This window comes from Microcaecilia unicolor, chromosome 2, assembly GCF_901765095.1.
Source record: "Microcaecilia unicolor chromosome 2, aMicUni1.1, whole genome shotgun sequence".
Classification (NCBI taxonomy): Eukaryota; Metazoa; Chordata; class Amphibia; order Gymnophiona; family Siphonopidae; genus Microcaecilia; species Microcaecilia unicolor.
In genome coordinates, this window is record NC_044032.1 from 537,441,866 (window position 1) to 537,468,521 (window position 26,656).

General features: G+C 44.0%; 1 protein-coding gene across 1 annotated transcript in view; it reads left to right on the plus strand.

Annotated features, from left to right (window-relative positions):
- Positions 1 to 24,598, plus strand: part of LOC115461476 (protein NOXP20-like) — a 127,053-nt gene extending 102,455 nt beyond the window's left edge. Inside the window, exons 11-14 of the mRNA XM_030191297.1 lie at positions 9,519 to 9,658; positions 16,131 to 16,203; positions 21,967 to 22,020; positions 23,772 to 24,598. Of these exons, the coding sequence (XP_030047157.1) occupies positions 9,519 to 9,658; positions 16,131 to 16,203; positions 21,967 to 22,020; positions 23,772 to 23,873 (369 nt within the window). The 3' untranslated portion in view covers positions 23,874 to 24,598. The remainder of the gene's footprint in view (positions 1 to 9,518; positions 9,659 to 16,130; positions 16,204 to 21,966; positions 22,021 to 23,771) is intronic.
- The last annotated feature ends 2,058 nt before the right edge of the window (positions 24,599 to 26,656 follow it).

Here is a 26,656-nt window from a genome sequence, read left to right on the forward strand (position 1 = left end):
AAGTTACCATATTGTTCGGACTATAAGACGCACCGGACCATAAGACACACCTAGGTTTTCCTCCCAAATTTGGAGGAAAAAAAAAAGTGCATCTTATAGTCCGAAAAATACAGATCGGCTGGGGGGGGCAAGGCGCACATACTTAAATTCCCCGACTCAAGTTAACAGAGACAATTACGAGGCTCTACAGGCCACCTTAAATTCGCTAATACACGAGCAGACCCAAAGAGGCATAATATATCAAAAGTACAGATTACATAAACACGGCAATAGGCAAGGGAGTGTGTTGGCAAAGTTAGTCCGGCCATGGGCGGGGAACCGTACCATCACGGCCCTGAGGAATAAAGAGGGAGAGCTGATGTCGCGTGCCCGCCCATGCGGGACGCGCTCTCGAGGTCCTTTGCATACCTTCCGGCTTCTTCCCCGGGAGCGCGGGGTTTGTGAGTCCTTTAAGGCAAAATCACCCTCCAGGTAGAGAGGAGACAAAACTGGACCGGAACTCCGGACTGGAGTTCTACACCGGAACACTCGGAACTGGAACGCACCGGACAGGTGCGCACTGGAGTGGGGCCCGCTGGACTGGACACACTGGAGTGGCCCCACTGGACAGGAACATACAGGAGTGAAACCCGCTGGACTGGAACACACTGGAACGGAACTGGAACATCCTGGACCTAGGCTTCACCTACACTTGACTGCCTCCCCCTCGGGTTGAGCCCTCAGGTTCTGGCAGCCGGTAGGACTTACAGGAACAACAGGAAGGAAGGTCCAGGGGTGCCCCCTGGCACCTAGGCGAAGGCAAGGCAGAGAAAGTCCGTGTTCCGGCAGCAGGCAGATTCCAAGCAATGGTCAGGACAAGGAACAAGACTACGGCTGGAGCCTCAGTATCAAGGAGAACTGGCAACAGGTAGAACAAGGGCAGAAGCTCCAGAAGCAAAAGAAACACACACGGAAACCCAGCAGGCTAAACACAAGAAGACATAGTCAACTGTACAAGCTAGTAGGAAAGCTATACCCAGGCAACCAGACATACACAGGAACATACACAGAGCAAAAACTCAGGAGACTTAGAAAAGCTATACACCAGCTAACAATAAAGCTGTGCCCAAGCTAACAAGTCAAACACTGGAAACAGACACAGAGCAAACTCAGAAGACTTCGTAAAGCTACACACCAGCTAACAACAAAGCTGTGCCCAAGCTAACAAGTCATGCCCTGGAAACATACACAGAACAAACTCAGGAGACTTAGTAAAGCTATACACCAGCTAACAACAAAGCTGTGCCCAAGCTAACAAGTCATACACTGGAGACATACACAGAGCAAACTCAGAAGACTTAGTAAAGCTATACACCAGCTAACAACAAAGCTGTGCCCAAGCTAACAAGTCATACACAGGAAACAAACACAGAGAACTAGCAGAGCTAGACACAGAAGGGTAGGAAACCCAAAGAGCAATAAACACAGAAGGGCAGAAACCCTGCAGAGCTATAAACACAGAAGGGCTGGAAACCCACAAGCGATAAACACAGAAGGGCTGAAAACCCACAGAAGGGTAGGAGACCCACAGAGCAAATAACACAGAAGGGCTGGAAGCCCACAGAACAATAGACAAGGAAAGCAAACGGTGCTAACAGCACACTAACCTCGGGACCTAAGGCACTGCAGAGGAAATGGCAATGCAAAGGCCAGGAGTGTAGTCTTCAGGTGACTAATAAAGCCCATCAACACCAGAGCCACAGGTGCAGCAATCACCTTGCAACCAAACAGAGGCTTGACACTCAGAGCAGGCATCCCATAGAAAGTAACAGCGGGAGCCATCTTGGATACTGGCAGAGACGAAGAGGCGGCAGCCATCTTGGAAGAGGCATAGCCCACACAGGTGAGGTTCAGTAGGGCAATCAGCACACAGAGCCAGAGAGAAACTAAGACAGAGACAGAGACAGAGACAAGCAGAAGCCAGCACAGCCACTGACTCCCTGAAACAGGGTAAGTATGAGGGTAGTCACGGCCATAGTCGTGACAGTACCTCCCCCTCAAGACCCCCCTCCCGGTCCCCACAGGGGATTCCGGTGTCCAAGGGTAAGTGTGGTGAAACCTCCTGATGGGCTTCAACACACCAACATGAATCACTGGACTGGCAGTAGCAAGCACAACTGGAACTTGAAAAGAGGAGTGGCCCTTGAAACCAGGAAGTCTTTTTGGGCAACTACTATGCCGGCTTAGAGTCTGTGATGCAGCATCTTGGCTGGAACTGGAACTCGGAGCAGGCTCCGCATCTTGGCTGGAACTGGAACTTGGAGCAGGCTCAGCATCTTGGCTGGAACTGGAACTTGGAGCAGGTGTAGCATCTTGGCTGGAACTGGAACTCGGAGCAGGCTCAGCATCTTGGCTGGAACTGGAACTCGGAGCAGGCTCAGCATCTTGGCTGGAACTGGAACTCGGAGCAGGCTCAGCATCTTGGCTGGAACTGGAACTCGGAGCAGGCTCAGCATCTTGGCTGGAACTGGAACTTGGAGCAGGTGCAGCATCTTGGCTGGAACTGGAACTCGGAGCAGGCTCAGCATCTTGGCTGGAACCGGAACTTGGAGCAGGTGCAGCATCTTGGCTGGAACTGGAACTCGGAGCAGGCTCAGCACCTTGGCTGGAACTGGAACTCGGAGGAGATTCAGCTGCAAGGCTGGGCGCCCCCCTCTGGCCGGACTGGGACGTCTCTCTAACATTAGCTTCAGGCAGCGTCTGCCGAGCAGGGTTCAAGAGGAGACGGCCCTGGGATCCCCAGAGCATGCTAGCAGGCTGAAATGCAGAAAATGGGTTTCTCCGGGCCCCAAGCCGTTGAACACATCTTCTCTCAGCTATTGCTTCGGACTGAACAGGAGCTGAACCGGGACTGGGACCCGGACTACAATCAGAGTCTTGACTGGAGCGGGAACTCTGGACAGGAGCTGAACCGGGACCGGGACCCGGACTGGTATCAGAAGCTTGACTGGCAGGGCCCCTCAAACTGGACTCAGGAGCTTGGCTGGGAGCGCCCCGCGAACTGGACTTTAACTGAGGCTTGACAGAACACACCCTTTGGACAGGGATCGGAGGCTCGAGCGGAAGCGCCACTCGAACTGGCCTTCGGAGCTTGATTGGAGGTACCCTCCAGACTGGAAGCGGAGGTGCCACCTGAACCACCCTGTGGACTGGCACCGGAGGCTTGATTAGAAGCCCCCCTCGCACTGGACTCAGTGGCTGGACTGGACGGGTCACTTGGACAAGAACTGGAGACTTGACCCGGAGTGCCACTTGCATAGGCCTTGGAGACTCCATCGAAGGCTTCCCTCGGACTGGACTCGGAGACTTCAAAGGGCGTGCCACTTGAACGAGGACTGGAGGCTCGACCTGGAGCGCCACTTGCATAGGAATCTGAGGCTCCGTCAGAAGCATCCCTCGGACTGGACTCAGGGGTTTCAAAGGGCTTGCCACTTGAAGGAGGACAGGAGGCTCGGTCAGCTGTGCCACTCGAACAGGAATCGGAGGTTCAATTTGCAGCGTCCCTCGGACTGGACTCAGAGGCTTGACTGGGAGCGCTACCTGAACGGGAATCGGAGGCTCAGTATGAAGCACCCCCTGGACTGGATTCAGGGACCTAGGTGTCGGCCCTTCTTGGACTGGAATCAGAGGCTTGGTACGCCGTCTCACTTGGCCGGACCTCATGGACCTGCAAAGAACCGTCCCTCGGGCTGAACTCAGAAGCTTAGCTGGCGGCTTCACTCGAACAGGATTCGAAGGCTCTGCTTGAAACCCTCCTCGGACTGGACTCAGCGCTGGTGGACTGTAATCCTGAATAGGAACTAACCCGCTATGGTACCGCAGGCTGCTCTGCTGAGGGGGCCTGAGCGGAGGAATTCCCCGGCGTCTTCTTTCGGCCTCAGCCTCCGGAGTATCCCGCAGAGCTGGCTCCTCCAGAAGTCTGAGGCGGTAATCCCAGAGCGAGATAGCAGGATTCATGTCAGAAACTGGGCTATGGCGGACCAGACGCCACCAGAGACGCTTTCTTTCAGCTGCTGCTTCAGGAGTATCCTTCAGGGCAGGATCAGACAAAAGTATTTCCCGGTAATCATGGAGCGTCAAAACAGGGTTCAGAGAAAAAATTGGGTTGTAGAAATCCACACCATAATCAGGAACTGCACTGGTGCTGGACCCTGGATTGTCCACAGGGAACGAAGCTGTGGACAGGTAGCCAACCTGGACGGCTGATCTTGCCGGACTCATGGCCTTTGCATTCTGCCGCGTGCCCGCCCATGCGGGACGCGCTCTCGAGGTCCTTTGCATACCTTCAGGCTTCTTCCCCGGGAGCGCGGGGTTTGTGAGTCCTTTAAGGCAAAATCACCCTCCAGGTAGAGAGGAGACAAAACTGGACCGGAACTCCGGACTGGATTTCTACACCGGAACACTCGGAACTGGAACGCACCGGACAGGTGCGCACTGGAGTGGGGCCCGCTGGACTGGACACACTGGAGTGGCCCCACTGGACAGGAACATACAGGAGTGAAACCCGCTGGACTGGAACACACTGGAACGGAACTGGAACACCCTGGACCTCGGCTTCACCTACACTTGACTGCCTCCCCCTCGGGTTGAGCCCTCAGGTTCTGGCAGCCGGTAGGACTTACAGGAACAACAGGAAGGAAGGTCCAGGGGTGCCCCTGGCACCTAGGCGAAGGCAAGGCAGACAAGCAGGAACTGTCCGGGTTCTGGCAGTCAGCAGGAATCAACACAATGACTAGTAGACTGTACCCAGGCTAATAGGAACGCTATACCCAGGCAACCAGTCATACACAGGTACATACACAGAGCAAAAACTCAGGAGACTTAGAAAAGCTATACACCAGCTAACAATAAAGCTGTGCCCAAGCTAACAAGTCAAACACTGGAAACAGACACAGAGCAAACTCAGAAGACTTCGTAAAGCTACACACCAGCTAACAACAAAGCTGTGCCCAAGCTAACAAGTCATGCCCTGGAAACATACACAGAACAAACTCAGGAGACTTAGTAAAGCTATACACCAGCTAACAACAAAGCTGTGCCCAAGCTAACAAGTCATACACTGGAGACATACATAGAGCAAACTAGGAAGACTTAGTAAAGCTATACACCAGCTAACAACAAAGCTGTGCCCAAGCTAACAAGTCATACACAGGAAACAAACACAGAGAACTAGCAGAGCTAGACACAGAAGGGTAGGAAACCCAAAGAGCAATAAACACAGAAGGGCAGAAACCCTGCAGAGCTATAAACACAGAAGGGCTGGAAACCCACAAGCGATAAACACAGAAGGGCTGAAAACCCACAGAAGGGTAGGAGACCCACAGAGCAAATAACACAGAAGGGCTGGAAGCCCACAGAACAATAGACAAGGAAAGCAAACGGTGCTAACAGCACACTAACCTCGGGACCTAAGGCACTGCAGAGGAAATGGCAATGCAAAGGCCAGGAGTGTAGTCTTCAGGTGACTAATAAAGCCCATCAACACCAGAGCCACAGGTGCAGCAATCACCTTGCAACCAAACAGAGGCTTGACACTCAGAGCAGGCATCCCATAGAAAGTAACAGCGGGAGCCATCTTGGATACTGGCAGAGACGAAGAGGCGGCAGCCATCTTGGAAGAGGCATAGCCCACACAGGTGAGGTTCAGTAGGGCAATCAGCACACAGAGCCAGAGAGAAACTAAGACAGAGACAGAGACAGAGACAAGCAGAAGCCAGCACAGCCACTGACTCCCTGAAACAGGGTAAGTATGAGGGTAGTCACGGCCATAGTCGTGACAGCTGAGGAATAGAACAACTGACATTTTGCAAATTGTACAGGCACATTTTCGGGACATATATAATTCAACTGGTTCGCCCCCACAACAAGCAGTAGAGGCACTCTTAATTAGGGCAGGGATGCCGAAGTTAACACCAGAAGCTCGGGAGCAATTAGCTCAACCGATACAATCGAGAGAACTACAGAGGGCTATCGGTGGGTTGAAACATAATTCGGCGCCAGGGATTGACGGTTTTTCTGGAGAGTTTTATAAAGCATTACAATTGCCTCTCATCCCGACTTTGTTAGATTATTTTCAGGAAGTGACAGAGAGGGGGGAGTTCCCGAAACATGAAAATACGGCCCTAATCACGTTGCTACTAAAGCCTGGGAAAGTGGCATCTGATCCTGATTCCTACCGCCCAATATCGCTCATCAATGTAGATATTAAACTACTTGCCAAGATTCTGGCCAACAGATTGGCAGAACATATTCCAGCTTTAGTAGGCCCTGCACAAGTGGGATTCGTACCCAAGCGCCATTCGGTTTCACACATTCGAAAGATCCTCCTTGCCATGGCACGTTGTAAAAGCAACAATGACCCCCTTATGCTAGTGAGTCTAGACGCCTCTAAGGCATTTGATCATGTCAATTGGGGATATTTGCTACAATTACTGGAATGGGTGGGACTCCCGGGAGAGGCCATGCAGATTATTAGGGTGCTTTATGCAGGATTGGGGGCACAGATCATAGCAAATGGAAATCGATCGGAGTGGTTCCCCGTCAAGAGAGGAACGAGGCAGGGGTGTCCTTTGTCCCCGTTCCTATTTGATCTATCATTGGAGCCCCTGATACGGCTCTTGAATGGATCGGGGGAGATTAAAGGAGTACAGATGAGAGGTGAGGAGGTCAAAACCTTAGCGTATGCAGATGATATCCTTTTGGTTTTGCGTGACCCCCGGCCCTCACTGCAAAGAGCCCTAGAAATTCTGAAAGAGTATGGTGAGCTATCAGGTTTTTCTTTAAACCTACAGAAGTCTTGTGCCTTAGCAGTGGATGACGTTGTACGTGAGAGGTGGCAGGGAGCCTTCCCGCTGCAATGGGCAGATCAGGCTTTAAAGTATTTAGGAATAATGATCCCACGGGATATGTCCTCCCTGTACAGAATTAATGTAGGTCCACTGATGGAAAGTACGAAACACAGATTATCCCTGTGGCAGACCTTGCCATTATCTCTATGGGGGCGTATTGCTCTCTTTAATATGCTTCTAGCCCCGAGATGGCTCTATCTTTTTCAGCAGTTACCCCTGTATTTGAAAGGAAAGGATGAAAAAGCCCTAGATAGGCAGATTCAGGGGTTATTGTGGAAAGGGAAACGCCCCAGATTGCCGATGACAGTGATCACAACCCCGAGGGAGCAAGGGAGGATGGGACTCATGAGCGTGCGGAATTTAGCAATTGCCAGTGCGATGCGCCATATTAATGATTGGTATCGGGGTACCCAAGAGTTCTCTGTCACTGAAGTTGAGACTTCTATCTTTCCAGAGATACATTTCAGTTATTTATTACACTCAGGCAACCGACTACCTACACGAGCGTTTCAGAAGCACCCCCTGTTGCAATCCCTTAGAAATACATGGCGGTGGGTATGTAGGAAACATTACTTTACGGCAAAAACCACTCCTCTACTGCCTATTATGAATAATCCAGACTTTCCACCGGGACAGGGCAATAGCGTCTTCAGACAATGGGCAACGCGAGGTATCCTTTATTTGTCACATGTAGTTGATGAAGAGGGGAAAATAAAAACCCTTCAGACACTGGTGGAGGAATTTGGTATACAGGGGGGTAATTACTTTGAACATCTTCAGTTGAAACATTACATAGCATCCCTGACGTGGACTGACCTAACAGAGGATGTAATAGACACTCTGAAGGAGACATACTCACTGGGTGCCCAGTTATCAGTTCCCCTCAAGTTCCATCACCAGCAACTAAAGGATTCCACCTCTGAAATAGACTATGTGCGCTTGGCCCAAGATTGGTCAACAGATTTGGAAGCTGCAATCACGACCGACATATGCAAGGATTTTATAAAAAAACTATATGGGTTGCAAGTGTCAGTCATACAGTGCGAGAGACTATACAGATTTTTATTAAGAACATATATACCTCCTAAGAGGGCTGCACGTATGATAGAGTCCTGTGATGGGACCTGTCCTAGGTGTGGTAGAGGGGAGGCCAGTATAGGTCATATGTTTTGGTTGTGCCCCTTAGTAATGGAATTCTGGGGTGAGATCACTCAAACATTACAACAAATGTGGGGGTGCACCGTGGTCTGCGATCCCCTCCTTTTGTTTTATAAATATAAATTTTCGGGATTGCCACCTCAGGGGTTCAAGCGCTTTGTGTGTTTGGCAACATTATATGGGATCTCCACCATTTTGAAGTTTTGGCTGTCCGACTCGAAGCCTCCATTGGTCTACTGGAGAACACAGTTACTTTATCAGATGAAACTTGAGAGATGCGGTGTCCACTCCCTGGATACTGAAGTGGGTGAGAAATTTCGCATACAATGGGAACCGTTGTGGCTGACCTTGCCTTCCAGAGGTCGCAGCTATATCCTGAACATCTAAGCAGCTCACAAGGGGAAGGGGAGGGGGTAGGGGGGGACTGTCATATGGGAAATACGATTTATTGCTTGTGCAAATTTCAAGGTCAAGATGTACTTCTACGGAAAGACATTATATTTTGCTAATAAGTTAGGGAGGGAAGGGGATGGGTAGTTCTGGAAAATGTTAAATGTGATGATGCATAGACAAGTGTAGACCTGATTCAAGGTGGTTAATGATATACACATTGTACTGAGATTAGAAGATTGTATTATCTCCTGTTTGTGCGATGTCATCAATAAAAATTATTAAACATAGTCCGAAAAATAGTTACAGGCCCCCCTCCCTGTTCCAGGCACCCTCCCTCCGTTACAGGCATCTCCCTCCCTCCCTCCATTACAGGCTCCCTCCCTCCCTCCATTGGAATTTTAAAACACCCCACCTCGTCTGTGTGACTCGCGGTAGCAGCAGCGCTTCAGCGTGCACGTCGCTCTTCACTCAGCCAGCCCACAAGGGCGGGGCCAGAGAGCTGAGAGAGAGAAGGCTGAGTGAAAAGCGACGTGCACGCTGAAGTGCTGCTGCTACCGCGAGTCACATCGACGAGGTGAGGAGTTTTAAAATTCCAACGGAGGGAGGGAGGGAGCCTGTAACGGAGGGAGGGAGGGAGCCTGTAACAGAGGGAGGGAGGTGCCTGTAACGGAGGGAGGAAGGCTACATTCGGACTATAAGACGCACCCCCCATTTTCCTCCCAAATTTGGGAGGAAAAAAGTGCGTCTTATAGTCCGAAAAATACAGTAGGTGCAAGCAAAGCAGCTACGGAGCTGGCACACAAATGTGTGTGCCTAAGTTCTGATGATATGTGTGTAACTTGTAAGTTATTCGTGAGAGTCCTGCCCTTGTGTGCCTGTAAAATACACCCTATGTAAGATATGTTCATATGTACAGAATAGGACTTGGATAGGAATTTGACATACACGCGTGTATGTGCACACGTACGTGCATATGTGTCATTATTCTAATGAAATACCTGCATATTGGCACATGGCAATACGCATGTCTTTTATAGCATTGTTCTCAAAGTGGCTGATAACCGACACTCTTTTTTTCAGGAGATGTACATGCTGTCTATCAGAAGTCTGGCTGAAGTAACAGCTCGTTGCATTGAACAGCTCCATAAAATAGCAGAGTTAATTCTTCATGGACAGGATGTGGAGAAACCAGCACCAGACCAGGCAAAAGTTCTAACAAAGTGAGCTCATGCTTTTCATTTATTTTTTCTGATTTAAAAAAAATATCCCCCAGATTCTATATAGGTCATCCAAAGTTAGGTGCCCCAAAATGGGAGATCTGTGCCCAAATTAATTAGATAACAAGCCGTTAATCAGTTATGCACATTAGTTGGCTCTAATTTGAACGTATGCATGCATCTGCCTAGGCATTATTCTATAATGCTGTGTGCCTAAATTGTCTTATGCGTAACCCAAAAGGAGGTGTGGCCATGAGAACAGCATGGGCGGTAAGGGGTGTTGCAAAAACTTGGGTGCACTGTTGTAGAATACTGGGGTACTGCGCCCAACTTTTACACCAGGTTTCAGCAGGCTTAAGTCCTCATTTCCAAAGTTGGGTGCAGGAATCCACTCTTAAGTGTGATTGTACAAAGGACACGGCGCGGAGCACCCTTTTTAGAATACTAGTTTAGCATGACTCTTTCCGGCGCCTAACTGTGGGCACTATTTACTAAATCTGGCCATATATTAAGGATAATTAGAATCTGTTGCAGCAGTTTTGAGCCTCAGTCTGTCTAGGCAGAAATGCATCACGTGAAGTCAGATGAGAAATCTAGCTACGATGTATTTCTAATGTTATATTATGTGGAAGTAAGGGTTAGCGATGTTTCTTTGACAGACTTTGAGAGTTATCCTATATTTCTCAGGTCAATGAATAAACACTGGATAATGGTGAAGTAACTTAGGGAGTCTTTTACTAAGATACGGTAGCGTTTTTAGCTCACGGTAGAAATCAGCTGACACCAAACGCCGAGACGCCAGTAGGAATGTAATGGGTATCTCAGCATTTACCGCCAGCTGATTTCTACTGTGAGCTAAAATCATTACCACGGCTTAGTAAAAGACCCCCTTAGTAACATAGTAGATGACGGCAGAAAAAGACCTGCACGGTCCATCCAGTCTGTCCAACAAGATAAACTCATATGTGTATACATTACCTTGATTTGTACCTGTCTTTTTCAGGGCACAGACCATATAAGTCTGCCCAGCACTATCCCCGCCTCCCACCACCAGCTCTGTTTGTTTGACTAGCTTTTGAGAATGTTCCTCTCTTCCTCAGGCTAGGCCAACAGAAACGTATCATCTACAACTTATTTGTTGACCCTTATTTCCATATATCCCAATAGATTAACATGGCATTCACAGTTCTTTAATCTTCTACTTTAATCCTGTAATTTTTAATTGGGTATCTGTGGTGTTATAAAATGTAATTCTGTGGAGAGCACATTCTATTCTTACATAACAACATTCATAGACAACAAACCTCAAAGGCAATTTATGAAAAGCTTTTCTTTCCCACAGTTTCCTGTTACAGTGAAGACTACCATAACCATGACTGCTTACAGAAAATGAGAAAAACATCTTAGAAAATTTTAAAAAGGCCAAAGGAAGCATTCTTTTTAGGTATCATTTTTATTTTTGGGCCCAGCAGTTTTCTCATACTTCTTTGCCTTCCAGCTTAATCAGAACCAGGTTCTGTTGGGCTGTAGCACCATGAGCCTTCATTCACCACTACCCACGATATTTTCTTCACTATTTTGAGAAGTAATTTTATAAATACATGAAGGTGTAAAAAGTGCACGTATACATTTCCCTGTGTGAGTTTACAGATTTTCAAAGTACTACTACTACTACTATTTAGCATTTCTATAGCGCTACAAGGCATACGCAGCGCTGCACAAACATAGAAGAAAGACAGTCCCTGCTCAAAGAGCTTACAATCTAATAGACAAAAAATAAATAAAGTAAGCAAATCAAATCAATTAATGTGAACGGGAAGGAAGAGAGGAGGGTAGGTGGAGGCGAGTGGTTACAAGTGGTTACGAGTCAAACGCAATGTTAAAGAGGTGGGCTTTCAGTCTAGATTTAAAGGTGGCCAAGGATGGGGCAAGACGTAGGGGCTCAGGAAGTTTATTCCAGGCGTAGGGTGCAGCGAGACAGAAGGCGCGAAGTCTGGAGTTGGCAGTAGTGGAGAAGGGAACAGATAAGAAGGATTTATCCATGGAGCGGAGTGCACGGGAAGGGGTGTAGGGAAGGACGAGTGTGGAGAGATACTGGGGAGCAGCAGAGTGAATACATTTATAGGTTAGTAGAAGAAGTTTGAACAGGATGCGAAAACGGATAGGGAGCCAGTGAAGGGTCTTGAGGAGAGGGGTAGTATGAGTAAAGCGACCCTGGCGGAAGATGAGACGGGCAGCAGAGTTTCATCTTGAAAATAAGCCTGGAAAATTTACTTTTCTCCGAGGACAAGCAGGACATTTGTTTTCACATTTGGGTGATGTCCTCCAACAGAGCCCAGTATGGGACACTATCCAGCATTCTGTAGCTTTAAGAAACCTTCATGCAAGAGTACCATCCCACCCAACATGAGTACGCAAGACCAGCAGTCTTCTTTTTTGCACAGAGCAGAGAGGTCGCGTTTAGTGAGCTCTCCTCAGCATGTCTATTTTTAAGTTTCCTTCATTTTTTCACAGCTCCTGAGGCCCACTTAGGTCTAAGCACCAGTAGGGAAATTTTTCATCTTTCACAATTGAGCAGTTTGATTTTGCATTGGCTATTTTCCCCTTGACGTCTTAGAAAATTCACAGTAGTTTCAAGTGGTGTTGTAGGTGCAACAGAGTAGAGAGTTGCACAGGGACAGAAACGTAACCCGTCCTCGCTGGAATCTAATCCGTCCCCTTGGGGAATCTAACCTCTCATGGCAGCTTGTGGTACTACATGAAGTATCACGAGAGGCCGCTTCAGCCATTTGTAAAGGTGCCACAAGGGGCAGGAGCGAGGGGGCTCTGTTCCTGCCCCAACAACCACCACTTGACCACCAGGGATTAAAGTAGGCCCGGGGGGGGGGGGGGCTACATGGGCTGTGGAGGGGTTGAGGTGGCATTTGCAGGGGGAGTGGCTTGTGGCCACAGGTTGGGAGGGGGAGAGGAAAGGGATACAACATGTAAGGGGCTGGAGGGGCTTTAATTTAAAAATAATAATAATAAAAAGCTTATGTGGGTCCAGGACTGGCCCTATATTTAGCCGGGGCCCGCATAATCTTAAGCAGGTGAATTTAGGACAACCTTTGACCTGTCCTAAATTCACCTGCTTAAGCTTCTGCAGGCATTAGCTGAATATCGCTGGCACCTGCATAAACCCTGGCTGCTCCCCAACACGCCCCCTGGCGTGTCCAATTTTTTTGGACCATTCAGAGGCGATGTTCAGCGGCACTACCCAGTTTAGTGCCCCTGAATATTGGCAGTTAAACAGGGACAAGCAATTTAAGCGAGCCAGAGCGTCTTCAGAACGCTTACATTGCTCTGAATATCAGCTTGAATATGTATTAAGAAGTTATCCTTGGTGAAAACAGGTACTATTTTTTACCATTTACTTAGAGAATATTCTAGCAAGGATAAGTAGGTACTGACAAGGTCTGGGAAGCAGACTTAAAAGAGAAGCTGCCTGTTAAACCCTGGAGAAACATTTGGGAAAGATCCATTTGTGATCATTTTCTGCATCTATCACACAGTCATTTTTTTGTGACTGCTGGAGCACTGTGTACACCTGTGAAAGTAGAAGAAAGCAAAGTATATTCTTTTTGTCTGAGTTATTTATTCAGTGGAAGTTGTTCTTGCTTTGTTTTCAGGGTTTAGATTAGGATCTAACAGTAGTTTGAGTGTAAACCTTTTTTTCAGAACCAGATATATATACAAATGCTAAGCCTGACCCCCTGAATTATTCTACTCAATTTGAGTAAAGTTGTACACATACAGGCTGTACATGCATCACTTTTTGCACATGTTGGGGGACTGTTTTACCCACAGAGGTGGTTTGGTAAATTACCCTTTCCTAGCAACAGTCAATGGTCAGAGGCCATGGCTCTCTCTGGAATCCATATGCAGTTACTAGGTGTTTGCCACTGAGCAATGGCTGAGGCTTTTTCCCTCCAAGGGCTGGGAATGCTATTGCCAAAAATCCCTCAAATCCACTGGTTTCCTCAATATCAAAACTAAAAAACAAACAGGGAAAATAAAGTCAGAGACTTTTAAAAGGTAGTGCTCACCTGAGTCCCTGAAGCAGTTGCTGAGGCGAAACCCATGGCGTTGGGCATTCAACGGAAGCAATTTGAGATGTTTTGCCGCATAAACATTGCTGTACAAGAATTACTGGCAGATAAGTACAATTTTTTTCTTTTTAATTTTTAAGCAATTTACAGAATAATTCCAAGAATAATCTTGATACAGAAAAGATGGATAATATTGAAACTTCATATTATATGCAAAATAAGATAAGCAAAATATTACATTATCCAGTCTCTAGTCCACAATTGAACAAGGAGAACAAGGCACAATTCCAAGGAAAAATCATATCACTAATTGAAGTTAGATATAAGAAAAGAATAACTCGGATTTAAGATTAAATTAGATTACTACTAATTTACTACTGTTGGCTGCGAAATTGGAGTTACAACAGTCTTGGATTCAAAAAATGAACTTAAATATATAGGATCATAAAAAACACTGAATTCAATTTCAATACACACTTTGCAAGGAAAATTTAACCAAAACAACCCGCCCAGTTGTAAAACCCATAGGTGGAGTTTAAGGAAAAGTTGGTGCCTCTTTTGGGTTGCTCTAGATACATCTGGAAATACTCTGATCTTACAATTCATAAAGAGTTCATCTGTATGACAAAAAAATTGCTTCAATATCCAGTCTCTATCAGGTTGTAGTACAAAGGTCACAATCAATGTTGCAGGTTTTAAACCCAGGGTATCATCTTCAATTGTTTGTGTAAGGTTTAAATTGTCAAAAGAAACTTCAGCTCCTTCAACAGGTTGATTAGTTATCTTCTTATTGTAAAGTAATAGGTAATACATTTTAGAGACCAGAGGATAAGCTTGCTCCGGAATCTTCAATATTTCCAATAAATACTTTTTAAAGGTTATAAGAGGAGCAATAGATGGCAGTTTAGGAAAATTTATTAAGTGCAATGTTTTAGATCTGTGTTGATTTTCTAAATTTTCAATCTTATACTGCAACATCAAATTCTCTTTAATCAAATTTGCTTGAGTTTGTTGAAGTAAATGAGTATCATTGCCATTAGACTCAATTTTGTTGTCCATTATTGAAATTTTAGTTTTCAACACAGAGACTTTTTCTGAAGGAATTTGGGTATGCTGAAACCTAATAATAATTTTTGAGAAAAAGATGTTTCCAAACCCAAAATGGCTTCCCAAATAGTATCTAAGATAATAGTTGTTGGTTTAGTGGATTACTCAATGAAATAGATTCAGTCAGGGAATCACCAGAAAGCTGTTTCTCTTTTACCGCGATGGGTATTGCCAAGAATGCTGACTCCATTCTGTACCACGCCCATCTGCGTGGAAATACTAAGCAGTCTATCACTGGAACCTGACCCTGCTGCAGGAAACACGACTCCTCAGGACGCAGAGTTTCCCGCTCAGGTCTCAGCTTTGCCGCAGGCATGAGCGGCAGCATCCGGATCTCAGGGCTCAGTGATGATTCAGCTTCAAGCTGGGGGGAGCAGGTCACTTCCCACCACTCCCTCCAACAGCAAAGATTCAAGTCCCATAGAAGGTCCTAAAGCAGCAAAGCGGTCCATAGTCCCACCACTGGTACAGCTGGCATAGCGGGGCCAACACATTGCCTACCCCTCCTTTTAGTCATAAGAAAGAGTAAAGGTGAGGATTAGAGCAGCTTCACTGTATTCCCTTCAAGCCGCCATCTTGTCCACAATTTTTATATATAGTATAATAAGTAATGCGTATTTGGGTTATTGTAAATGAGAGAAACAGTTCATCACAAAAAAAAAACATAGATTGTGTTTGGGAGTTTGCCCAATGAAAAAGGAAGCAATCCACCCGATTAACGGTAACATTTTTACAAGCCGTAGAGTGGATACATAAGATAGAGTAATAGGAGCTAGAAAATAAGGGGACAATGTAAAGAAAGTTGCACATGAGGTCAAAAAGGTGAATAAAAATATTCTGCCATAGTATGTGTAGCCGGTATCACTCCTTGTGTGTGTGACTAGCAAGTTAGTTACTTCTTCATTAAAGAGCATTTTTTAAGAGGGTGGAGCTAAAGAAATCTGTGTAAGTCATGGCACTTTTGCAAGGTTCAAGGTACTTTCCTCAAAACCTGGTTTTCAAAAGCTGCAAAATGTCCTTTGACTGTGTTATGAGTCACCATCTTGATTATGAAAAATGTTCATTTTTCTAGTTTCTCCCTAATATTTATTTTCTACCAGTTTCCAAATGTTTGCCACTTGAACAAAAATCTTCCATGGCCCTTTAGAAAACTGATGATGTCCTCAGATTATTCTAGATTTCAAATGCAGTTGTAAAGCCATCTGAGTTTGAAGATCAAGGCCAGTTGTACTGTGTTTGATTTATTCAGTTGTTCTTCTTTTTATTCTGTATTTGTTCAGGTTAACAGGAGCAATGTGTAAAGAAGTATCTTCTTTATCTCAGAAATTTTCAGATTCTTTGACTGCTGCTGGGGTAAGATGCAGAGTTTTATTTTATTTTTACACAAACCAAAAATCTGAAATATGTGCATACATATATAGCTCAGTAATGAAATTTAAATTTTAGTTTGAACAATTTTAATCCACTAAGTAAAGTAATATATTTTATAGACTATCAGATAGGAGCATGAACCATTTTGTTTCAGTAATAGACCAATACAGCTTCTTACACTCCCAAACTCCTCATCGAACCATTCTATTTGCATCAAATATGTCCAGCAAACATTTTTACATATATACTTCTACTTTAAATTTTCAAAAGTGTTCACCGATACTTATTTAATAGAAGCTGAAGAAATCAATTGCACTTGGAAAAGACTTCAGTCTTGAACCCCTGTTGCCAGATGAAAGTTGTATCAAACTCTTAGATTTAAACAGAGCTTCAAAATAGAGTTTGACTTATTACTGCATTTTGAGCAACCACTCTGCTTCAGGGACCCTGTTCCAACACTCGCCATCAACATTGAAGAACCTTTTGCGAAGCAAATAGGGCATTCAATAGGTCCGTTCTCTAGGTCCATCTTCACTGACAAATTATTACTGGAACATTACTAGAACTTGATTATTCTGCAAACACAAATATGGCATCAGTGTGTTCCTCCATCCTGTCACAAATCAATAACAAATGAGTGTCATCATCCAATCAGAATTTTTATTGAGGCCTTCTGAGAAAACAGATGCAAAGTATAAATTCAAAAATGTTAAAAATAATTGAGCAAAGCTTCCACTAGTTAATGTCCCATAAGTCATGCTTCTTCATCATCCAGTAATCTAATATACAGCTTGATCCAATACTGACAGTAATTCAGTGTTTGTCATACATGCAATTGTGGGGTTTAGCAAGAGAGCTATTTGTTTTTGAACAGAAGCAGATTATTGACAACCAGTTTCAGTGCACTGGTTGCAAAGAAGCATGACTAATGGGCTTATTTTCGAAACAGAAGGACGCCCATCTTTCGACATAAATCGGAAGATGGACGTCCTTCTCACAGAAACGTCCAAATCGGTATAATCGAAAGCCGATTTTGGACGTCCCCAACTGCACTCCATCGCAGGGACGGCCAAAGTTCAAGGGGGCATGCTGGAGGCGTAGCAAAGGCAGTACTTGGGCGTGCCTAACACTTGGATGTCCTTGACCCATAATCGAAAAAAAGAAGGACGTCCCTGACGAGCACTTGGACATTTTCACCCGGACCTGTTTTTATTACGACTAAGGCACAAAAAGGTGCCCGAAATGACCAGATGATCACTGGAGAGAATCAGGGATGACCTCCCATTACTCCCCCAGTGGTCACTAACCCCCTCCCACCCTCAAAAAACATCTGTAAAAATATTTTGTGCCAGCCTCAGATGTCGTACTCAAGTCCATGACAGCAATATGCAGGTCCCTGGAGCAGTTTTAGTAGGTGACTGCACTTCAGACAGGCGTACCCAGCACCATCCCCCCCCCCCCCCCCCACCTGTTACATTTGTGGAGGAAACAGCAAGCCCTCCAAAACCCACCACAAACCCACCGTACCCACATCTAGGTGACCCCCTCTTCACCCGAAAGGGCTATGGTAGTGGTGTACAGTTAGGGGTAGTGGGTTTTAGGGGGTTTTAGTGGCTCAGCACACAAGGTAAGGGAGCTATGTTCCTGGGAGCATTTTATGAAGTCCACTGTAGTGCCCCCTAGGTTGCCTGGTTGTTGTCCTGGCATGTCAGGGGGACCAGTGCACTAAACGTCTGGCTCCTCCCACGACCAAATGGCTTGCATTTGGTCGTTTCTTAGATGGACGTCCATCTTGTTTCGAAAATACGGGTTTCCCCGCTCCTGGATTGGGACATTTTGCAAGGACATCCAAATCGAAACTTGGATGTCCCTTTCGAAAATGCCTCTCCACGTGATGGATTATTGATCAACTCTTATACAACCAAAGACAGTGATGCTTTGCTTAATTATTGTGAGCATTTGGGGATTTATACTTTTTTCCCCCATAGGGTCTCAATGAAGTATCATCTGATCAAGATTTTGATCAGATGATACTCATATGATTGTGATTGGTTTACATATAACAGGAAGTAGACAAATAAGAATGGCAGTGAAAGGTGCTGATACTATATTTTGTGTGTGTGTGTGTGTTTGCAGAGTAATTACGATCTAGTAGTGTTTCAGTAATGGTTTATCAGTGAAGATGGACCTATTGAATTTACTATTTGCTTCTTTCAGTGGTGGACTGGTTGTAGCACTTTCCCTTGAACTTAAATGCAGATCCTCTGGATCTACTTTTAGGTTTCTTCTTAGCAATAAAGTCAGTCCAGAAGATCCTGCGATCTCCTCAGATCTGACTTTATTGCTAAGAAGAAGTCTAAAGGCAGGCCCAGATGATTCAGGAGTTCTGGAAATCTCATACGGATCATCAGGAACCACTTTTAGCTTTAAGGGTAAGTGGCACAACCAGCCCACCGCCGAGAGAAGCCATGGTGCCCATCCCCCTGGCTTAGCAGTTATACCCAAGAAACAAATAGGTAAAAGCTGGATCCTCTCTGTTCAAAGAGCCATGTTCCCTGGGTCCACTGGTGTTTTTAAGATAGAAATCATAGGATCTTTCCTCCTCCAAACTAACTACCTATTTCTCTGATCCTATTCCCACCCATCTACTCAGCATTATCACATCTACTGTCATCCCTTCTATCTGTTGTATCCTCAGTCTTTCACTTTCCACTGCAACTGTTCCTGATACCTTCAAACATGCCAAAGTTAGACAACTCCTCAAGAAACCTTCATTGGACCCTACCTGCACTTCCAACTATCACCTCATCTCTCTCCTCCCTTTCTTTTTTTTTAATTTTTTTATTTATGCATTTTGAAAATAATACATCAAGAAAATATTTGAAACACAAGAGATACAATGTTTTGGTAAATATCGACCAATAGGAAAAACAATTAGAATAAAAAATAAACTTGATTGGCCTCTACTTAGACCACATATGGGGAAAGATTCCAATTCACAAAGCCAAGCTATTATACAAGATAATCTAAAGCAGTGAGTCTCCTAAACAAAAAATTGTACCAATTCTAGCTGAAGATGAAATCAAATCAATCTATGGAACAGACAGTATTACCCCTCTGCCTTCCGGAAAAAAATGTAACTGAGAAGGCTCATAAAAAACATAAGTGTGTTGATCTAAATGGACTACACATTTACATGGAAATCTAAGTTGAAACTTGGCTCCCAAAGATACAACATGCTATCTATATGCCAAAAAGTTCTTGAGTCCATTTTGAGATATTAGGAAATATAGAACTTCGCTCCCCCCTCCCAAATCTGTCTAAAAAATAGGCGTAAAAGTGCCTCTTTAATTGTAGTAACACAAAAGTCACCAGAAGAGTAGACCTAGAGACCACTTCATCAGAGGAAGATTCCAAAGTCTGCGTAATATTCAGACTACCAGAAGAAACATCCACAACAGAATTGCCATCAGGAGAACTTGAACGCTGACGAGGCACAGGAAGATAATAAATCGTGTGAAGAGGAGGCAAACTCACTTCAGAGTATTTTAACTTTTCTTTCAGAAATCTAAAGAATAAGTCCTTTGGTGTTGCTGTTAAAATCATAGGAAAGTTCAATAATCTCAAATTAAGATGCCTCGCATATCGAAGTTTTCCAGCTTATGATGAATAATCAGTTTGTCCTGAGCCATTCTGGATTGTAGGATTTGGGACTGTTGTACCTGGGATTCAAGGATATATATTTTCTCTAATTTTTAATTCCTCCTCACATTTCCTCCTCACACAGAATTTCCCAATTCTGTGTGAAAACTGATTCAGTGAGGTTGACATTCCAGCACGTACCACATAAAGGGATTCCAGCACTGACCATATCGTCTGCAGTGTCACTTCCGCAGGTCTCTTCAAAGGGGGAATAGCAGGAATCTCACTTCCTATTCCACCACTTGAATATCAACATCAACTGAAGATCTTTAAGCAGAGTCTCCAGCCTCAGGCTCCACACCTGAAAGATTCAGCACGCCCTCAGACACCCCCTAAGACACTTCTCCGGTCTTCAGGTGTGATCCTTTTGGTGCAGAATCTCTTGGCAGTTGGGGAGGAATTGGCTCTGCCGGGCTGAGTGACACTTCACTCCCAAAGCCCGAGCCCTGCTTCCCACTCGGGCCAGCCAGAATGCTTAAATGGAGGCAGACTTGAAGCCAGCAATCTCCGCCTGTCACAGTCTGGGGGGTATGACACTGCCAGGCAGAAGCAGCAACTTTCCCCTTCCTCTTCAGCATAAGTAAAAGAAAAAAAACAGCGAAACAAACGCCGGCAGGAGCAAACAGGCCGGCGGGAGCAGATACACACAGCGTCTTCACTGTGACGTCTCCTCCCTTTCTTATCCAAGCTACTTGAACATGCTGTTCACTGCAGTTGTCTTGACTTTCTTTCATCTCAAGCTACTTCAATCTGGCTTCTGCCCTCTACGTTCAACTGAAATAGCCTTTGCTAAAGTCTCCAATGACCTGTTCCTGGCAAGATCCAAAGGTCTCTATTCTGTCCTCATCCTTCTCAATCTGTCTGGCCGTCTTCAAATCTAGGCTAAAAGCCTACCTTTTTGAGGCTGATTTTAACTCCTAGCTCCTATTCACTTGTTCAGTACCCATGTCTGTTTTATCATTCCCACCTTAAGTAATTCCCTTATCCCTTATTTGTCCTGTTTGTCTCTCTTGATTAGACTGTAAGTTCTGTCAAGCAGGTACTGTCTCTTACATGTTTAGTATACAGTGCTGTGTATGTCTAGTAGCGCTATAGAAATGATAAGTAGTAGTAAATGACCAGTGCATTTTTACTAGCAAAAAAGGTGCTGGTACTCAAATGCTAGGCCACCCTTCAGGGGTGAGGTGATCACTCAGGAACCCACCCCACAATAGCCAGGCCCCCTGCAACCAGTCACAGAAACTATGACAAGGCATAATTGGGGTGTAGAGCCTGAGCTCATTCATTAAAACTTGGGTTCCATGGGTCAATTTTAGCAGACAACGGAAAAGGTACCGGTACTCAGTACCCCCTCAAAAAAAGCCCTGTAAATGACATCGTAGCCATATTGGACCCCATGAATATATGAAGTCTCTGGAATCAATACATAAATAAATCTTGGTTTTTTTTTTAAGTCCAGTTCACACACCCCCCCTCCCCATACACATTCTCTCTCTCGCTTCCTTTTTTTTTAACGTGAGCATGGAGGGAGTGGTGCAGGCAACAACATGGCTATGTAACTGGCAATTTGATCGAGATTGGCAGCTGTAGTTGCAAAAAGATTTTGCTGCTACTTGCAAAGACCCCCCCCCCCCCTTCCCAGCCCTCTTTCTGTTTTTGCTAAACAGAAGCTCTGTGATGATAGGTCAGCATGCTCAGGACTTGGTCATTGCATGATCTGTTTCTTTTACGTGCACAGTAGCCAGTTGATGCCATCAGTTTTCTGGGTTTTTCAGTTATAACCCCCCCCCCCCCCCCCCCCCAAATAAAAAAAAAACTGTTTTCTTTTTTGGGTAGGTGGTGGTTGTTGGTAATTTGCAGTCGTAACTAAAAATCGTAAAGCCTAACTACATTGTTTATACTGTAGTTTCTTATGGTGTTTCATACAGATCTGTGTATCAGTGAGCATCCATACTGGAAGACTCTAACTTATTATTCACGTACTTAGCCATGTAGGCTTACAGTTATTTGTATCTATTTTCAAATTATTCTTGATTTCAACAGAGCAATGAGAAGGCCGAGGTCCTTAACCCATTGGTCAATAACGTCTTGTTAGAGGTAAGCTTTCATTTTGTTTCTGCACTTTAGTTTTTTTATTTTGTTGTGTTTTCTTTTCTTTCAAGAAACGTTCAGAATTATTAGGGCAACACAGATATAGAAGTGTTTTGGTAGGACTACATTGTAGTAAATTACATCCAATATTTTTAGTTCCATATGAAAAAAAAAATAAAATGTACTAAGCACTACCAGTAGGATGTGGCCTCTCCTGAAGCTAATATTGCTGTTTTAAAAATGAAGGCATTAAAATCACTTTTGGGATGCAGCAGTTTTCAACATGTCCAACTGTATCTCCTGCAGCTCAATCTTAAAAGCCATCATCTGTATAGCAACTAGCTGTGTGCTGTGCAAGAAAAGCTTACCACAGTCGAGCTCAGGGATGTCCAGCTGTAATCCTTGAGCAGCAATGCAGTTTGGTTTCCAGGAAATCCGTAATGAATATGCATGATATAGTTCTGCATGCATATTTTGCCAGCTGTATGCAGATCTACTTTATGCATATCCATTAGGGATATCCCAAAAGCCAGCGTAGTTTGCAGCTAACCAGGACTGGATTGAGTACTTTGGTCTAGCTGCTATTGCACACTGCTGCTTAACAGTAGTCTTGTTATCCACAACTGACTCAAATCTGCATTAATGTGAACCTTTCTTACACCTATGAAAAACACTGCGGCTTCTGTGGCACTGAATACTTAACACAGTAATTTAGCAGTTGTTAGCAGATAGACATCTTGGCCAGTGTAAGACAGCCAGAGGCGGGTGGGTGGCTGTTCAGCCCCAACTTGTCTGCATAAGAAAGAAGTGTTCTGGGAACACTCACCTTACATTTTTAAAAGGTACACATGTAGATGGCATGCCACTAACATGCTGCCTAACTTTACATCCCCATTTTATTTCACCTAAATATATGTGCAAACATTACCTGCACACCTTCCTGATTTTCAAACCTAATGTGAGCAAGTACCTTGTGACTGAAAATTGCCATGTTCTGTCGTGTGCACATACCTTTGATAGGCAATCCACTGAAATATTTACTGCACTATTTTGAAGGGGACTTTATTCTCACTTTGTTTGTTTCCCCCCTTTTCCCTACCTATGAGGGGCAGATGAAAGAGCTCAAAGGGGAAGAGAAGAATGTGGCAATGTGGATGGCAAAAGGGAGATATGAAGGGGGTAAACAGAGAAGAAAGGGGAGATGGAGGCAGTGGTACTGGATGGTAAATGAAGAGCAGCAGAGAAAGAGAAGAGACGTGGGATAGAAATATGGGTATAGGTAGGTCAGAAATGTGATAGAAAAAGATGAGGGCCTGGAAGAAGAAAGAGTACCTCTGCACTTTTCACCATTCAGTCTCTGAGCTAAACCAGTACCAGTCTTAGCAGAGCAGAACATGCTCACAAACCATCACAGGATGGGATAAGGAAGCAACAGACAATTGCAGGGTTTTAAAGGAAACAAGGGCTACTTACCTCCCCCACTTTATATAAAATCATGTTAACAGTGTCTGATTTTGTAAATTCCAAAACATAAAATCCTGTAAAGCACCTGATGGATATGCCTAAAGAGACTGCATGTTGTAAATTGTATAGAATACTTTTAGTAATTCTGTTTCATAATATAAAACCCCATGTTTTTAAGGAATGTGTCCCAATGCCTCCAAGTAGTAGCCTCTAGCTGTAACTAAACTGGAGTTAAATCTTGGGTAAGTTATGCTATGCACATACTGTTGAATCTGGTGTTCTTTTTCTTTCAGGGCTGCAATAGTACAACCTATATCGAGGATGCTTTCCAGCTGTTGCTTCCAGTTCTGCAGATTTCACATATTCAATCCAGCTGCTCAAAAGCACAGCAATGACGCATTCTCGGGGCCCTGACTGTGCCAAAGGACACCACAGAGCTGGTCTTCCATACATTTGCGTTAAAGGGATGCCAAAAGAGCTGTCTAGCCACAGACAGATCATTAAGCATTATGCAGTTTTGCACATATTGACAGTAAAACATGATTTTTTCAGATGATAGTATATTACTGTATTCTTCAGATTAACACCAACAGATGTGACACAGTAATTACTCAGAAGACTACAGACCTCAGGATGAAGGCCATTTATTAAAGGATGCTGGCGTTCAAAATGTTTAACCAGCACAATGGAAAGAGAATAGAACATCTGAAACTAATTGTAAAATCTGTGCAGAAAAACAATCTGTGCAGCTTGTTTCAAAACACCACTTTCAGTTCTACCATACTTTTTATTCTAGCTGCAGTTAATTTTTGAATTAATTTTAGCTGGTCATTTCATTTCATAGTGTTCTAACATTCCTTGAAAAGGAAATAGGAAAATGTTAAACTGTGTAGAATAACATAGCCAGTTCCATTAAATTATTTGAATTTATAACATCGTGCTTTTGCAATATAATCTGTCATCTTGATAGCTAGAGCGTCCATTTTAAGTATTCTTGGAAACTTTGTACTGTTTATGCCAGTATTTGAAAGATTTTTATGATATCGAAGCATTTTGCTACAATTATTACCAGTCTGATGACATAACACTGCTGTAAATTAATAAAAGAGAATAAAGGGAATGTTCATCTGTATATTACTTTTGTGTTATAAAGAAAACATATACCAGTGTTTCCCTTCCAAGTCCAAGGTTGACAGACTGCTTATGGCATAGCTGCATTGTATTTGGCAATTCACACCACATCCTTTTTGTATATTTAGTACACATCAAAACGCACAACAGTGCACTGCTAAGTCTATAGTCTGCTAGATGTACGAAGTACTGTACACATTATATGCAGGTAGAGAATGATGCGGGGACAAAGTTTGTCCCCGTCCCCGCGAATTCTGTCCCTATCCACAGAAGCCTTGCTGTTTAACCACACTTAAGATTTACCTTTGGGTTTAAAAAAGCAAAATCATGTGCAAGTAAGGACCTGGGGGGAGGGCCTGTTTGAAAGGGGGCATTAGTGGGAGGGAGGTTACAGCTGGGGAAAAATGCTTGGTGGGCTTGATTGGGGACACATGATGATGGAGGCCTCAAACGGAGCAGGGCAACTTGATTTTGGGGCTCATTGAGAGGGTTGGAAAAGAAGAGTAGATCGCAAGAATAAAATCACAATGTCCAATTTGTTCACTACATAAAACAATAAATAGATAATTAAAAGCCATGTTTCGCCCTATTAAGGGCTGTGTCAGGGGCTTGTAATAGTACTGTCAAGTATATATACAAAATATATGTTAGTAAACCAAGTGCTACATGAACATCAGTTGGATTATAGATGGAATCACAGAACAGAATCTGTTATTGGTTAATGACGTATTGGTTAAAGCACAGCATGGCTTTGACAGTCTCTGGATTCAGCTTGATTTAAGTGCTGCTTTTGACACTGCCGAATCGATCTCAGGTAATAAACTGGAATAAAGATTTTTCTCAATCCAAGCTGCTTCTTAGGGGAGTACCCCAGGGGTCACTCCTGTCACCTCTTTTGTTCAATCTGTACCTGGCTCCCTTGGCTAAACATTTGGAGAGCCTGGACTTAAAATTGTTATTTTTGGAGAGGCTGGACTTAAATTTTCATTTCTTTGTAGATGACATCCAGTTGGTTGTCTTCGTAAAGGATGAACAAGAAGAAGCCATTGCAAGATTGAACCAAAAGTTGAGTGTGTTAAGGGAGTGGTTTTATATAACAATGAACTTGTATTAAATATAACAATGAACTTGTATTAAATATAAGTAAATCAGTTGCAATGTGAATTTCTCAAAAATCTAATCCATTGCAAAGTAAGCCATCATTTCAGGAAAAAGAACTTAACATTGTGCATAATTTGATGACAGTTTGTTTTGTGTGCTGATCAATTGAAATTTAATCTTCAGGTTATAAAAGTGATACAGTCGTGTTATTTTCAATTGAGAATGATAAGGTAATTAAGATCCATCTTATCAAAACAAATCTTGTGAAAGTGACACATACATTAGTTACTAGTAGATTTGACTATTGCAACTCTCTTTTCAGGGGCTAACGCACATCGATCTAAAGAGACTGCAGTTAGTACAAAATATTGCAGCTTGTTTACGTACAGGTAAAAAGAAATTTGATCATATCACTCCTGTTTTTGCTGAACTGCACTGGCTGCCTGTATCAGCTCTAATCAATTTGCCCACAGATTGATATTTTGGGACAAAAATTGAAACAGGTAGAGCTGAAAGTAGAAAAAAGTACTCTTGAATTTAATAACGTGAACATTAGAAAATTACACGGAGAAATTTAATTTGTCTCCATCTACAGTTGCTAAAGATATAGTAAAAATAATGGGTAGATGTGAAGTCTTTGAGAATTAAATGGGTAGAAACAACTTGCATTTTTTTTTATTTTTCCCATGTGTCTTAGTAACTCCCAGAGATATGTTGAAACATTACCTGTTGGAAATTTTGAATATTCCTGAGGACAATCTACCACCTTTTTCACAAGTCTTCTATTTGCCATCTAAATCTCTGGAAGCTAACCATGATAATGAATCTAATGCACCTAATTTAGGGGGTCTTTTACTAAAGATTAACTCGAGTTATCTGCAGCAGGACCCATAGGAATAAAATGGAACCTGCTGCAGATAACTCGAGCTAACCTTTAGTAAAAGAC